Genomic DNA, 15,120 nt, shown 5'->3' on the forward strand with positions numbered 1-15,120 from the left:
CCAGGCAGCCCCCACCCCGACCCCCGCAGGGCCTCTTTCTCCTGCAGGGGAAATTCATGCAGCTGGGGACCCCCCAGGGGCTCAGGAGCTCAGGGGACAGCAAGTCACCTCCAACAGGGGGCCGGCCGCTCGGGGATGGCAGGAGGCCTGCAGCCCTGAGCCCCAGGACTACCACGCCCACACCCCAGCTCCCCCGAGGCAGCCCCAGCGGCCTGTTTCAGGCCCCGGCTCTGCCTCCAACTGCCCACTGGGAAGAGGACTAACGTGGTCAGATTTGTCTTTCCAAAAGCCTGGAAGGTTCCAGCTGGAGTGTCCCTCGACTCTGAGGCCACAGGTCAGACACCGTGGGGACCGCAGAGTAGCCGCTCTGCAGAGTCCCCTCTCCATCTCGTGACACGGACCCGCCACGAGCAAGAGGCCCCAGCACGTGTGCCCGCGGGCGCCAGCCTGACCTGCATCTGCGACCAGCACCAGCATCACCACCACGGCGAGTCCCAGAGACGCAGCCTGAGGCCGTGCGGAAGCCTGGAGGCCCGCAGCCCAGCGTCTGTGGGACAAAAAGGCAGTGCCTCCGGAGATTCAAAAACAATGATAAAAAACTGAGCGCCCAAGGGGCTCAGTCGGTCAAGCTTCTGACTCCCGCTTCCGGCCCAGGTCATGATGTCACAGGTCATGGGATCGAGCCGCGGGTCCGGGCTCTGCACTGACAGTGCAGAGTCTACCCGGGATTCCCGGTCTCTGTCTCTCTGCCCCTCCCGGCTCGCACCTGCGCACCCGTTCTCTTTCAAAATAAATAAATACACTCAAAGAAAAAAAAGAAAAGACAAAGCGGAAGCATCGTCCTGGATGAAAACTGACACGACAAGCACAGGCAGCTCACGACTCCCGACCGGATCCAAACGGGAAAACCGTCAGCACTGCTGGGAAGCACAGCCCACGTGAGACACGTGGCTAACGGCATGCAAGTCAGGTGGGAGCGTGACACAGAGCCGTGGTCCTGTGGGCACACGAGCGGCGCTCAGGGCACGGTGGCCACAGGCCAGGTGAATCGTGGGCAGAACTCCAGCGATACGGCACATGCAGCGAGACGTGAACACCTGGCAGCCCAACTCTCCCAAGTTTTTCCAGAGGAAACGTCTGTGGGAAAGTGGACGCTGGGTCGCTGGCAGAGAGGAGGCGGCTCTGATGAGGGGAGAGAGGAGTGCGGGGCTGCCGGTGGCAGGCGGGGACGCAGTCCCGCAGCAGGAGGAGCAGGCAGCCCCCCAGGTGCCCACAGCAGAGGGCGCGGTGGGCGTGGTGCCGGTGAGACAGGCCTGGGCGGAGGGCCCCACCGCACGCAGGCCCCAGCAGGGCCTGGCAGACACCAGGTAACCACAGCAGACACAGGCAGGCGCCCCTCACAGCCTGACCCCCCCCCCCAACAAAACCCACCGCCCCAGCCCCAGGAACACACCAAAATCCATCCACACCAGCAGGTCTGGTCTTTCCCAGACTCCCATGCATTTCCCCAGATGCCCTTCCGGCCAGACGTGCCCTTCCACTCTGACCTGGGGGACCAAGGTCTTTTACTGGTAAACGGTTTCCTTCGTGGATTACAATACGAACTCCCACCTACCCGCTTGCTTCCTGATCTCACACATGGCTGTGCCGCCTGAAGCTATGGCACCCTTTTTGCACCATGAGGCAATGAGCCTGCGGACAAGTCCAACATGGCTGAGGAGAGCAGAAAACGGGAAAGCGCCACTGTCCCTGCCGACGCTGCTAAGCCACGAGGGCCCTTGCCTGGCCTACGTCTCAGATTCTGGGAATGATGACAAGTCTGCATTGCTCAGCCACACTCGGTTCACAGCTGAGAATTCTCCAAGCTCATCCGCTCGTGAGCAACAGCCAGGAGAGCAGGGACCCTGGGGGGGAAGAGTAGACACTGGGGAGCATGGGTTCCTCCCCACAGCATCCAGCCAGAGACAGGTGGGGATCTCAAGGGCCATGTTCCATGCCTAGCTCTCAGCACTGCCAACGGCACCACCAATGAATCAGGCGGAAGCCCCCATGGTGTTTGCCATGGGGCCAAGGCGTTCTATGCGGACATCCACATCTCAACCAGTATTTGGCTGCCACACTGCTCCCCAGAGCCTGTCCTGCTCCCATGAAGCAGTGGGAAAAGAAAAGAAAAGAAAAGAAAAGAAAAGAAAAGAAAAGAAAAGAAAAGAAAAGAAAAGAAAAGAAAAGAAAAGAAAAGAAAAGAAAAGAAGAGAGGGAAAAGGAAAAGGAAAGGAAAGGAGAGGAGAGGAAAGGAAAAGGAAAAGGAAAAGGAAAAGGAAAAGGAAAAGAAGAGAGGAGAGGAGAGGAAAAGGAAAGGAAAAGAAAGGAAAGGAAAAGGAAAAGGAAAGGAAAGGAAAGGAAAGGAAAGGAAAGGAAAGGAAAAGGGAAAGGGAAAGGGAAAGGGAAAGGGAAAGGGAAAGGGAAAGGGAAAGGGAAAGGGAAAGAAAAGAAAAGAAAAGAAAAGAAAAGAAAAGAAAAGAAAAGAAAAGAAAAGGAAAAGAAAAGAAAAGACAAGACAAGACCTCCTGCACCCCCTTGAGAGCTTCACGACACCATGGGCATTTTAAAGGCCCTGAGAAGTACTGCAACAGCAATGCCTGCCTGACCCAGCACTCCCCATCAGGGAAGAAACCTAGGCCATGCCACCAGGCACTGCCTCACTGTGTGAGCTACCCCCTCCCCACCCCAAGCCTCCTCGTCTGTAAAAGCAGAGTCCCCAAATCTCTTTAGGTGGTTCCACAGATCCAATGAGCTCACAGGTGGTCTAGGAGTCCAAAAAAGTCCTTCCCGCCCACTCTCTGCATGCGGCCAGCTGACAGCCACGCTCAGATCTCTCTGCAGAGGACAACCCCGGCCAAGGCAGCCTTCTGTAGGACACTGGGGCCCGGAAGTACCAAGCCTCGCCCAGTACCCCACTCAGCCGCAGCAGCTCCTCTGCCCAAGGGTCTGGGCGGGGCTCATACCATGACATCTTCATTTCTGGAGCCACTGTGGAGAGATCTCCCTCCTGAACCCTGTGGGAAATATGCCCAGCTCATGGGGAGGCAGGCATGACAGGGACCACATGTCTGGGCCCTCCCAGCACCAACACCCCAGGACAGACACTCAGGGAGCCCATAACCCAGAGCCACCTCTCTGGGGCCTAGAACACTGGGTCCAGCCCGGCTTCCCCCACATGGCCAGCATGGCTGAGAACTTTCTAGAACAGCAAATGAAAACAGTAATGAACCCTGAAACATAGCCTCTCCTTGAAAAAATAGCATTAAAGGATTATTTATATATTTATCTATTGGGGGGGGGGGGCAAGGGTGGGGGGAGAGAGAGAATCCCAAGCAGGTTCTGTGCTGATAACTCCCGATGGGGGCTCAATCCCATGACCCTGGGATCATGACCTCAGCCAAAATCAAGAGGCAGACACTCAACCAACTGAGCCACCCAGGTGCTCCTAAAAGACCCTTTAGAAACAAAAAGATTTTAAAACCTGGGACACCCCTGTGAATGCCACTGCAGTTGTAGAGTGCACATATGTGTGGGAACGAGAGCCCAAGGAGAACAGGCAAATCACCGGAATTCGGAGTGGGGTGTTCCATATCTGCAAGCTTCTTGGCTTGCTACGTGGCTGTAACTGCGGCTTTTTTAAACTGACAGACTATTTCTTAGAGAGGTTCTAGGTTTACAGAAAGATTTAGCAGAAAGTACAGAATTCTCACATACTCCCTTACAACCCCCACTCAGCCTCCTCTCATTAGCTGCACTGGGTACTTTATTGTAACTGATGCGGCAGGATGGATACATTATTAACTAGAGTCTATAGTTCACCTGTCAGGGTTCATTCCTGGCGTGTTATGTTCTGTGGTTTGGACAAATGTATTAGGACACTCATCACAGGATCACACAGAGTAGTTACACTGCCTCCAATTGCCCTGTGCTGCCCCCATTCACCCCCCACCCAACCCCCAGGAACCACCAAGTCTTTACTGGCTGCACAACTGTGCCTTTTTCCGGAACTCATAGTTGGAATCACACAGTATGGAGCCTTCTCGAACTGGCTTCTTTCACTTAGTAATATGCACTTAAGATTCGTTTCTGCCTTTTCATGACTTAATAACTCATTTCTTTCTAGCGCTGAGTAATATCCCCTTGTCTGGAGGGACACAGGGTATCTGTCCATCCCCCACTGAAGGACATCTTGGATGCTTCCAAGTTTTTGGTAAAGCTGTTACAGAATGGCGTGCAGGTTTTGTGTAGATACCAGTTTTTAGCTTGTTCAGGTCAACACCTCGGGTTTGCTCGGCGGATCGAATGGGAAGAGCATGTTCAGGTTTGTAAGGAGCAGCCTTCCCACGCGGCTGCACCGCTCTGCGTTCCCTGCAGCTGTGACCGGGCGCTCCCGCAGCTGTGCGCCCTCGCCAGCACATGTTGTTCAGTGCTCTGGATTTCGGCCGTTCTAGATGTGCAGTGCAATCTAGTTTTAATTTGCATTTTCTTGGTGATGAGTGATGTGGAGCGTGCTTCTTCGCGGTGTGTGCGTCTTCTATGGGGAGGTGTCTGTGGCCCGTTTTAGTCAGGTTGTTTGTTCTCTAATTGTTGAGTTTTAGGGATTCTTGGTGTGTTAAGATTTTTTTTTTCATAGATTGTGCCCTTGGTTTGTATTTAAAATGTCACTGCCAAGAGTATCACCTTGATACCAAAACCAGATAAAGACACAACAAAAGGGGCACCTGGGTGGCTCAGTCAAACATCCGGCTTCAGCTCAGGGTCATGATCTCATGGGTTGTGAGTTTGAGCCCCACGTCGGGCTCTGTGCTGACAGCTCAGAGCCTGGAGCCTGCTTCGGATTCTGTCTCTCTCTCTCTCTCTCTCTCTCTCTCTCTCTCTCTCTTTCTCTCTCTCTGCCCCTCCCCCACTTGTGCTCTGTCTCCCTCTCTCTCTCTCTCTCTCTCTCTCTGAAAAATAAAAAAAAAATGTAAGAAAAAAAAAGACACAACAAGAGAACTACAGGCCAATATCCCTGATGGACACAGATGCAAAAGTCCACCACAAAATACTAGCAAACCAAATCCAACAATACATTTTAAAAAATCATGCACCATGATCAAGTGGAATTTATTCCTGGTTTGCAAGAGTGGTTCGGTATTTGCAAAACAATGAACGTGATACATCACATCAATAAGAGAAAAGGTAAGAACCATATGATCGTCTCAACAGATGTAGAAAAAGCACCTGACAAAGTACAGCATCCATTCTTGATAAAAACTCCCAACAAGGGGCGCCTGGGTGGCTCAGGTGGCTGAGTGTCCAACTTTGGCTCAGGTCATGATCTCACAGTTCATGGGTTCGAACCCCATGTCAGGCTCACTGCTGCCAGCACAGAGCCTGCTTCAGGTCCTCTGTCCCCCCCTCTCTCTGCCCATCCCATGCTCATGCTCTCTCTTTCAAAGATAAATACACATTTAAAATAAAACCCTCAACAAAGTAGGTTTAGAAGGAACATACCTCAGGGCACCTGGGTGGCTCAGTAGGTTGAGCATCTGACTGAGCATCAGGTCATAATCTCACGGTTCGTGGGTTCCAGCTCCACATCTGTGCTGACAGCTCAGAGCCCAGAACCTACTTCAGATTCTATGTCTCTCTCTCTCTGCCCTTCCCCTGCTCATGCTCTCTCTCTCTCAAAACTAAATAAAATTTAAAAAGTTTTTAAAATTTTAAAAAGTTTTTTTAGAAAAGGAACATGCCTTAACTATATATATATATGTGTGTGTGTGTACATATATATACATATATATATACTTATATGCATATACATGTGTGTGTATATGTATATGTACATATCTTTCAAAACCCCACAGCTAACATATTCAATGGTTTAAAACAGGGAGCGCTTCCCTCTAAGGCCAGGAACAAGACACGGATGCCCACTCTCACCACTTTTATTCAACACAGGAAGTCCCAGCCTCAGCAATCAGGCAAGAAAAAGAAATAAAACGCATCCAAACTGGTAAGAAAGAAATAAAACTTTCACTATTTGCAGGTGACATGATACTATACACAGAATTCCTAAAGACCCCACCAAAAAACTACTAGAACTGATAAACGAATTCAGTAAAGTCACAGGATACAAAATTAATACACAGAAATCGGTTACATTTCTATACACTAAGTAGCAAGAGAGAAATTAAGAAAACAATCCCATTTACAATTGCACCAAAAATAATAAGATACCTAGGAATAAACCTAACCAAGGAGGTGAAAGACCTGTCCTCTGAAAACTATAGAACACTGATGAAGGAAACCGAAGACATCACAAAGAACTGGAAAAATAGGACGCCCAGGTGGCTCTGTTGATCAAGCGTCCGACTTCGGCTCAAGACATGATCTCACGGCTCATGAGTTCAAGCCCTGCATCAGGCTCTCTGCTGTCAGCACTGAGCTTGCTTCAGTTGCTGTTCTCTCTCTCTCTTTCTGCCCCACCCAAGCTCATGTTTTCTGTCTCAAAAATAAATAAAAACATTAAAAAAAAAAAAAAAAAAGACCTGGAAAGACAGGATGTCCACGTGGCTCAGGTGGTTGAGCGTCTGACGCTTATCTTCAGCTCATGGTCATAGGATCAAGCCCAGTGTCGGGCTCGGCACTGAACGTGGACCTGCTTGGGATTCTCTCTCTCCCTCTCTGCCCCACGCCCACTCACGTGCACCCACTCTCTCACACACGCTCTCTCTCAAAATAAATAATAAACTTAAAGGAAAAAAAAAGGAATGGAAAGACATTCCGTGCTTATGGACTGGAAGAACAAATATTGTGAAAATGTCTGTATTACCCAAAGCAATCTACACGTTTAATTCAATCTCTACCAAAAAAGCACCAGCATTTTTTTCAGAGCTAAAGAAACAATCCTAAAATTTGTATGGAACCACAAAAGACCTCAAAGAGCCAAAGCAATTTTGAAAAAGAAAAGCAAAGTATCGCAATTCCAAGTATTACAAAACCATAGTGATCAAAACAGTATGGTACTGGCACAAAAAATAGAGACATAGATCAGTGGAACGGAACAGAAAACCCAGAAATAAGCCTACAACTATGCGGTCAACTGATTTTCAATAAAGGACACAAGAATATACAATGGGAAAAGGACAGTTTCTTCAAAAAATGGTGTTGGGAAAAGTGGACAGCTATACACAAAAGAATGAAACTGGATCCTTTCTTACACCACACACAAAAACAAACTCAAAATGGATTAAAGACCTACAGGTAGGACCTGGAACCACAAAAATCCTAGAAGAGAGCACAGGCAGTCAGTTCTCTGACATCAGCCATAGCAACCTTTTCCTAGACATGTCTCTGGAGAGAAGGGAAAAAAAGCAAAGATAAACTATTGGGACTACATCAAAATAAAAGGCTTCTGGGACACCTAGGTGGCTCAGTCAGTTAAGCGCCCAAGTCTTGATCTCGGCTCAGGTCATGATCTCAAGGTTCTGTGAGTTTGAGTCCCACATTCGGCTCTGTGCTGGCAGCGTGGAGCCTGCTTGGGATTCTCTCTCTTCTCCTCTCTATGCCTCTCTGTCTCTCTCAAAATAAACACTAAAATTTTTAAAATTAAAACAAAAAGCTTCTGCAGAGCAAAGAAAACAACCAACAAATCTAAAAGGCAATCTACTGAATGGGAGAAGATACTTACAAATGACATATCAGATCAAGGGTTAGTATCCAAAATACGTAAAGAACTTAGACAACTCAACACCCAAAAAACAAACAACCCAATTACAAATGGGCAGAAGACAGGAACAGCTATTTCTCCAAAGAAGACATCCAGATGGCTAAGAGACACATGAAATCATCTCAACATCGCTCATCATCAGGGAAACCCAAGTCAAAACCACAATAAGCTATTGCCTCACACCTGTCAGAATGGCTAAAATCAAAAACCCAGGAAACAAAAAGGTGTTGGAAGGGATGTGGAGAAAAAAGAACCCTCTTGCACTGCCGGTGGGAATGCAAACTGGTGCAGCCACTCTGGAAAACAACGTGGAGGTTCCTCAAAAAGTTAAAATAGAACTACCTCACGACCTAGCAACTACATTTGTAGGTACTTATTCAAAAATACAAGAACACTAATTCAAAGGGATACACGCACCCTACATTTACAGCAACACATTTACAGTAGCCAAGATATGGAAGGAACCCAAGTGCCAATCGAGCGATGAATAAGGAAGAAGTGGTTTATACACAACGGACTATTACTCAGCCATAAAAAGGATGAAATCTTGCCATTTGCAGTGACACAGATGGAGCCACAGAGTATTATGCTATGCAAAATAAGTCAGTCCGAGAAAGACAGATACCGTATGATTTCACACATGTGTGGAATTTGAGAAACAAAACAAACAAGCAAAGGGGGAAAAAAGCGAGACAAACCAAGAAACAGAGTCTCAACTACAGAGAACAAACTGATGGCCACCCGAGGGGAGGCGGGGGGGGGGGGGGGCGGGGGGAAGGTTTTGGGGATTAAGGAGGGCACGTGTGATGAGCACTGGGTGATGTACGAGATGTTGAATCGCCACAGCACACACGTGAAACTAAGCCGTTCTGGAAGGTGAGTGGCAGGCACAGGGCCAGCCAGGACCGCAGGATGGCCTCTCCCCACACTCCCTCACCTCCTCCATGAAGACCTGACTCTCACACCCTGATGTGGTCTGTCCGGCTCACTGCGGTACCCCCAGGCTGGAACCAGGGCACACGCTAAACCCATGCCAAGTGAGCCAACGAAACGCAGCAGCCTGTCCCGCTGCACCCCTCACCTAGGACCTGGCATCTGGAACCCTCCGGAACAGCTCCCTACCCACTTTACAATTTTTTTTCTTGCCGTCACATTCTGGCTAACAGCCTGCCCGCAAAGCTTGTACACCTGAGTAAGCCCGCAGCCACGACCTGAAAGCACACTGGTAGCGGGGGAGATGCCCACAAGCCCTCCATGAATGAGAACAGGGTCCTCGTTCTGGGGCCCAAGTTCCTTGGCAATCAGGCCCTTGTCAGGCTCGGCCCAGTGCCCCAGGTCCAGGACCTCCGAGGACACCCTGACAGACACACGCTGGGCAGCGGGAACGAGTCACGGGCACTCAGCGTGCCCACAACAGCGACCCTCAGCTCAGGATGCTTACCTGTCACCACTGCACACGCCGGCCTCGCCCACACCGCATCGCATTTTTGCACAGGAAGGAAAGGGAGGAGATCCATCTACCTGGGCCTCTCACCAGAACCGTGAGCCATAACGCACGTGAAACACCACTCGGAAAAGCAAGCTCTGCCCTGACAGCAACTGATTTCAAATTTCAGCTCTCGGACAAAACTCAGCGATAAAGACACAAAGATAAAAATAAAAACGCAGGGTGACCACCAGCCAAACTGAGTCCTACGCATCCTATTCCAGCAAGCGAGCACCGTCCCCTCCACGTGTCCACTTCCCTCCCCTGCCCCACGTCACCCTGCTCGTGGACACTCCGAAAGCAGACAAGGCCATGGGTCTGAAGCTGCCAGCACCACAAGCTGGGTCCCTGGCCTGTCTGTGGGGGGCGGTGGGGCACCTCAGGCCAGGTATGCAGCTCCGTGCCTGGCACAGGTGGGGCACCGGGGCCACAGGAGAGGCCTCTGGGCCGCAGTGATGCCAGGCAGCCCCCAGTGTCCTCAGAGGACAGCGAGGAGACCAGGGCACCCGCACACCCACACATAACGAGCCACCCAGGGCCCAGGCAGGTGAGCAGCGCACAGACGTCCGGCTACAGCAGGCAAGTCAGGAACACGCAGCAACCCCACGACCACAGGAAGGGGGTGCCGGCAGTCAGACGTCATCTGGTCTTGTGGTCCCCGGCCTGAAACCCAGGCCTGCCCCTTGGGTGCCCAGCCATGTCTGGGCAACGCAGAACAGCAGGACAACTTCATGTCAGTACCCGCGGGATGTAGGAACCTGTCCCCAGCTGGCGGGGCTCGGCCGCCGAAGTAGATCTTTAGGACTCCCCCAGCCCTGCAAAGGCCCTGCCAGTGCTCCAAACAGAGGGTCAAGGCCCAGCACCCCCATGAGGCAGGATGATCCCCACACTGGGTGTGCATCTAGACACCAGCATAGAAAACATGGTTCCAGGTAGAGACCCTGACCCCCTACAGGAGGCAGTGCCCAGCCCCACAAGAGCAGCTCCCCGAAGCCTTCTGCAGGGAGAACCCCGTCTCCCCAGAAGGCAGGGGGCCACAGACAGGACAGGGCGGCATCCCAGAGGGGGTTGAAAAGGCTCTCTCCAAGCTTCTGAGAAAGTCACCAAAGGAACAGGTGACTCAGGAATGGCCACCTCCAGCCTCCAACAAGACTTCCAGATGCCAGCCAGACCTGGGCTGGCTGCATTTTCTCTCCTCAGAGACACACGCCAGCTCAGAGGCGGCAGCAGGTAAGAAGGTGCCCTGCACCACCCAGGACAGCGTCAGTGGTCGAGACCTGCCCCCGACACTGGGAAGCCTGGGACAGGGTCTGTGCAGGGGCAGAGCTGACCACGGCACGGACCTGCGGACGCGGGAACACGAGCCAGAGAGAGCAGCCGTCATGAGTGCGTGTGCGCTTCCTCGGCTGCCGTCTCAACGTGCTCTGGGGACAGAACGAGAGTTCATTCAAGAGAAAAGAGACAGGGAGGTAATTCTGTAAAATGGCTTCCCCCACAACTCAGCGTCAGCTCTGATCACCTGGGGAATTCAGGAGGTGACATCTCTTATTGCCCTTTGCTGTGAGACAAACACACATTACTGCAAGGCTCTCTCAACACTAATTTATGGAAAGAAATTGGATGTCATGGGGAGCTCACATCCTCCGAGCCAGACTTACTAGGTCTTACGTGTGGCCTCCCCCACCTCAGGCGGGGCACCCTGGGAGAAGAGTGGCAGTTCTGGCAAAGGCCAGCAAGTGCAGAGGCCCCCAGCCTCCCGAAGGCAGGAGAGGGAAACAGACTTCAGAGAGGCAGTTTGGGGGCCTTCCACAGCAGCCAGCCAAGGCACTTCTGGGAGCTGAGGAAAGGGGCTCAGGGGGTGGGAGGACTCCTGTGGAGCTCCCCATGCTGAAGGCAACACTCCCAGTGACCCACCCTCCACTGACACTCCTGACACCCGGCAATCCCGGGGACCAGCAGAGGGTGAACACCTCCCCGTTAGGCACTAGGAAACCCCCTCCCCGGGTACAAAGCCAACATGCCACCTGTTGCCCTCCCTTGGTGCACCGTGGTCCCAGAGGCCCAACTCAGCGCCCTGTTCCCCATGCTCACCTCCTCTGCTACGGACGCGCTCACCGGGGCTGGTGGCTTCCTCCCGTGATGCTACAATCCCCCTTACCCTCCCACCAACTACGTCTGTGTTGGCAATGGTGACCTTGGGGGGTCCTCAACAATAAACGGGGTAAACAACAGCAGGTTCTCGACGGCCGTCCAGCTGCTCCAGGTCACCTGGTGCAGAACCCCCTCGGGCCTGCCCAGCAGAAGAAGCTGACCCCAGAGGCTGCCCTCTTGCCGGGAGGAGTACTGGGACAGCTGTCGGCCAATGGGGGCTCCCTGTACCCCTCTGTTCAAGAACCACCACCAGACGGATGGGAAGCCCTCTCCAGCCTCCCCACCACCACCCAGAGTCCAGGCTGGACAGCAGCCAGGCTCCAGGCCTGTGCTCTGCTCAGGGAGCCAGATGCAGAGGGAAGAGGCTCCTGAGGGTCACGTGCGCCCGCAGTGCCTCATCACTGCTGAGGCCTACCTCCGCTCCCACCCAGCACCCTGCACAGGCCAGCCGTGGCAGAGCACCAGCGGGTGCCCACAGTGACACACGGGGTCACCCGGCGAGAGGGAGAAAGTGGGAAGTCAAGAAGCAAGGCCTCGCTCTAAACCCCGGGCTCCCCTGCCCCCTCTCCGGTCCTCCCTTTCAGATTTCCAAAACCCTGGGCCTCTTATGCAGCAGTGACACCCAGCTCACTCCCCATCATCCTCGGCACACCAGGGCCCCAAGACCGCAGACCACTGAGGCCACCCCTCAGCAGGGCCCAGAACCTACAGCCACGACGGAGGAGAGCTCAGTCCCTCCTGAAGGACTCCCCAGGGCACCAGCAGCCCTGCCAGAAAGACCCCACATGTCCACTGCAAAACCAAGGCGCTGCAGGAAGGGGTGGCCTCTGGAGCTCCTTGTCTCGGGAGAAAGGCTAAGGACAGGCCGACACCCCGAAAATTAGTGGGGCTCCCACTCATGCAGGGGCCCAGAGAACAGAACGACCACATCCGGTTTCTGAGCCAAAAAAGCAGGCGGCCTGCAGTGTGGCGGGTGGCCCTGTGTCAGGCATGGAAGGCCCTCTGACTTTACAGGGTGCCAGGGTCGGCTTACCCCCAGCAGCGGCTCTCGCACAGGATGGCCGGTGCGGGACAGCTGCCCCCACCCCCAACGAGGGAGGGCCTGTAAACACCCACTCTGACAGGCACTGCTCTGGCTTCCAAGGCTGGCCCGGGGCAGCTCGGGTTACCGTTTATATAATCTCTAGGGCCGGGCGGACACAGCCAACGTGAGGGCAAGGTTATGAAAAATGCATGCCCAGAGCCTTTACATCAGAAGAAAAAAAAAAAAGCCTTACCCGCACCTTGCGTGACTGGGTTCTAAGACCTCTCCCCCATTCATTTTGTGAGCCAGTGGGCCCCGGGAGCTGCAGGAGGGCACTGACCACTTCCAGCCCGGGGCAGGCCGAGTCAGGCAGCCCCCAAGCATCCCCAGCTGGGACGCCTACCCCTTTAAAGACTCCGGAAGGTGCTCACTTAGGGGCAGCTCCAACACAGGGCCCCGCAGTTCCCACACGCAGCTGCTGCAAAGATGCCACCATTTAGGCCACCTGGGTGCTTCCAGCCCCAAATTGGGAGTCAGGAAAGAGCCAGACGAACAGACACGCCCTCCATGCCCACCCTCCAGCGCGGGTCCACACTGTGCCACGTTTCACCGCCACACGCCGGGAGGTCTACCCTCCAGCACGCAACCTGACCCCCACAGACGGTGCGCACACACAGGGGGACACATGCGGCTGCCCCCTAGACCAGACCAACCCCGCGCACCATCAAGGCTGCTTGGACGCACTCGCCCACCGCTCACCTGCAGCTCGCACCAGGCCACCTCCACCCAGGTCTCCGTGTCCAGCCCCTTGTAGACCGTCTTGAATGAGCCGCGGCCCAGTTCGATGTCGAACTTGAGGAAGCGGCCGTCCAGCGAGGTGGCCACGGCCTTGAGGTCCTCGTCGTCCTCCTCCTCCTCGGGCTCTCCCCGGCGGGCGCGCCCTGGCTCGGGCCTCGCCTCCGGCGCCGCCGCGTCCTCCCGCCCCGCCGCCGCCGCCGCCGCCGCCGCCGCCGCCGCCTCGTCCTCGCGGGGTTCTCCGGGGGGCGCGGGCGCGGGGTCCGGGCCGGGCTCCTGCGCGCCCGCGGGCTCGGGGCCGGGGTCGGCGGGGCTGCCGGGCGGCGCGACGGCGGCGGCGGCGGGGGCCGCAGGGGCGGCGGGGCGGCCGCGGGCGCGCTCGGCGATGAGGCGGCGCGTCTTGCAGAGCAGCAGCACCCGGCGCTGCAGCGGCTGCGGGGGCTGCGCGCCCGGCGCCTCGGCCGCCTCCAGGCCCGGCGGCTCCTCCTGGTCCGACTCCACCACGCTGCGCCGCAGGAAGCGCTGGGGCCCGGGCCGCGCCGCCCGCGCCCTCGGCACCGCCGCCGGCTCCGCCATGCCCGCGGGCCCCGCGCCGCGCCCGGCCTCCGTCAGCGCGCGGGGGCCGTCCCGGCGGCCGCCATCGCCGTCCATCTCTGCGGGCAAGGACACCCGGCCCGCGTGAGCGCCGGCCCGCCGCACCTGCCCGCGCCCGCCGCGGGAGGGCCCTGCGGGGCTGCCCCGGGGGAGGGGTCTGCCCACCGGCCCCCGAGGCCCGCGTTGGGGAGGGGGGAGGGCGCCTGCCGGGCCGCCCCTGGGGAGGCCCCCCGGGGCGGGCTGCAGAGGAGGCCGGGGGAGGGGCGCTCCGGGTCGTCCCTGGGCGGGAGGCGAGGGGGGGCGCCGGGGCTAGGCTTGCGGAGGGGACAGGCGGGAGACGGGGAGGCACCGGCCGGGCGGCGGCTCCACAAAGGACGCGGCCCGGGGCGCAGGAGGGGCGCGCGGGGAGGGGGCTGCGGCGGCGCGGCGCGCACACAAAGGCGGCGGGCGGGGGGCTCGGCACTCACAGGGCGAGCGGGCGCCGTCCATGCCCGCGGCCCGGCGGCCGGGGCGCGCGAGGCGGGCGAGGCCGCTCTCCGGGGCCGGGGTCCTCGCCGGAGGCCGGGGGGGCCGAGTCGTGCTGGAGGCCGGGGTCCTCGCTCGGGGCCGGGTCTCGGCGCTGCTCTCTCTGCCGGCCCGCTGCGGGACCGCGCTCCCGCGTGCTGCTCCGGCTCGGCTCGGCTGCGCTCGGGCACCGGCTCCGACCCGGCGCGCGGGGAGGGCGGGGCCTCGGCTGCCCGCCCCCTGCCGGCGCGCGGGGAGGGCGGGGCCTGGCACGCCCACCTGGCCGTGTGCGCGCGCGGCCACCTGCGGGCCGGCTTGTGGTGGCGGCCGCGGCGCTCCCGGCCCCCTCGGGCTCCGGAATGCCCCGCTGGCTGCTGGCTGCGGAGAGTCCGCGTGTCCCCGAGAGACACGGCACAGACTCACTTCCTCACGTGTCCCGGCAGGCGCGCCGGACCTCGCAGTCCTGTGCCAGGGCAGAATGGGCAGGCTAGAAGGTGGTTCCCCCCCCCTCCCACCCTCAGGAAGCGACCTGAGCCCGGCCCCCAGCCCAGACCCCAGCCTAGGGCCTTTCCACCTCTCATTTCAACAGGATCCATCAGGAGGGGGAGCACTGTGATCACCATGCCCACTCTTGCCGCTGAGCAAACTGAGGCCCTGAGATAGAAGTTATCTGGCCTAAATCCCAGAGCTCACAGACGGAGGCTGGACAGCGATGCCACTGGATAGCGGCTTGCGGAGGCCTCCAGGAGCCCCTCGGCCCACAGTGTTCTTTGTCCCCCACCCTCGTCAAATGCCATTCCCCCCCCTCCC

The 15,120-nt window shown here is 56.5% G+C and overlaps 1 protein-coding gene across 10 annotated transcripts in view; it reads right to left on the minus strand.

Annotated features, from left to right (window-relative positions):
- Positions 1 to 14,480, minus strand: part of WNK2 (WNK lysine deficient protein kinase 2) — a 132,744-nt gene extending 118,264 nt beyond the window's left edge. For 9 of the 10 annotated variants that reach the window (XM_058695937.1, XM_058695939.1, XM_058695936.1 and 6 more), the window contains exons 1-2: positions 14,274 to 14,480; positions 13,177 to 13,865 (exon numbers count right to left, since the gene is read on the minus strand). In XM_058695937.1, the coding sequence (XP_058551920.1) occupies positions 13,177 to 13,863 (687 nt within the window). In that variant the 5' untranslated portion in view covers positions 13,864 to 13,865; positions 14,274 to 14,480. Of the gene's footprint in view, positions 1 to 264; positions 403 to 13,176; positions 13,866 to 14,273 lie in introns of those variants that run through there. The other variant, XM_058695944.1, reaches the window with a different exon arrangement.
- Between the last annotated feature and the right edge of the window lie 640 nt (positions 14,481 to 15,120).

This window comes from Neofelis nebulosa, chromosome 12, assembly GCF_028018385.1.
Source record: "Neofelis nebulosa isolate mNeoNeb1 chromosome 12, mNeoNeb1.pri, whole genome shotgun sequence".
Taxonomy (NCBI): Eukaryota; Metazoa; Chordata; class Mammalia; order Carnivora; family Felidae; genus Neofelis; species Neofelis nebulosa.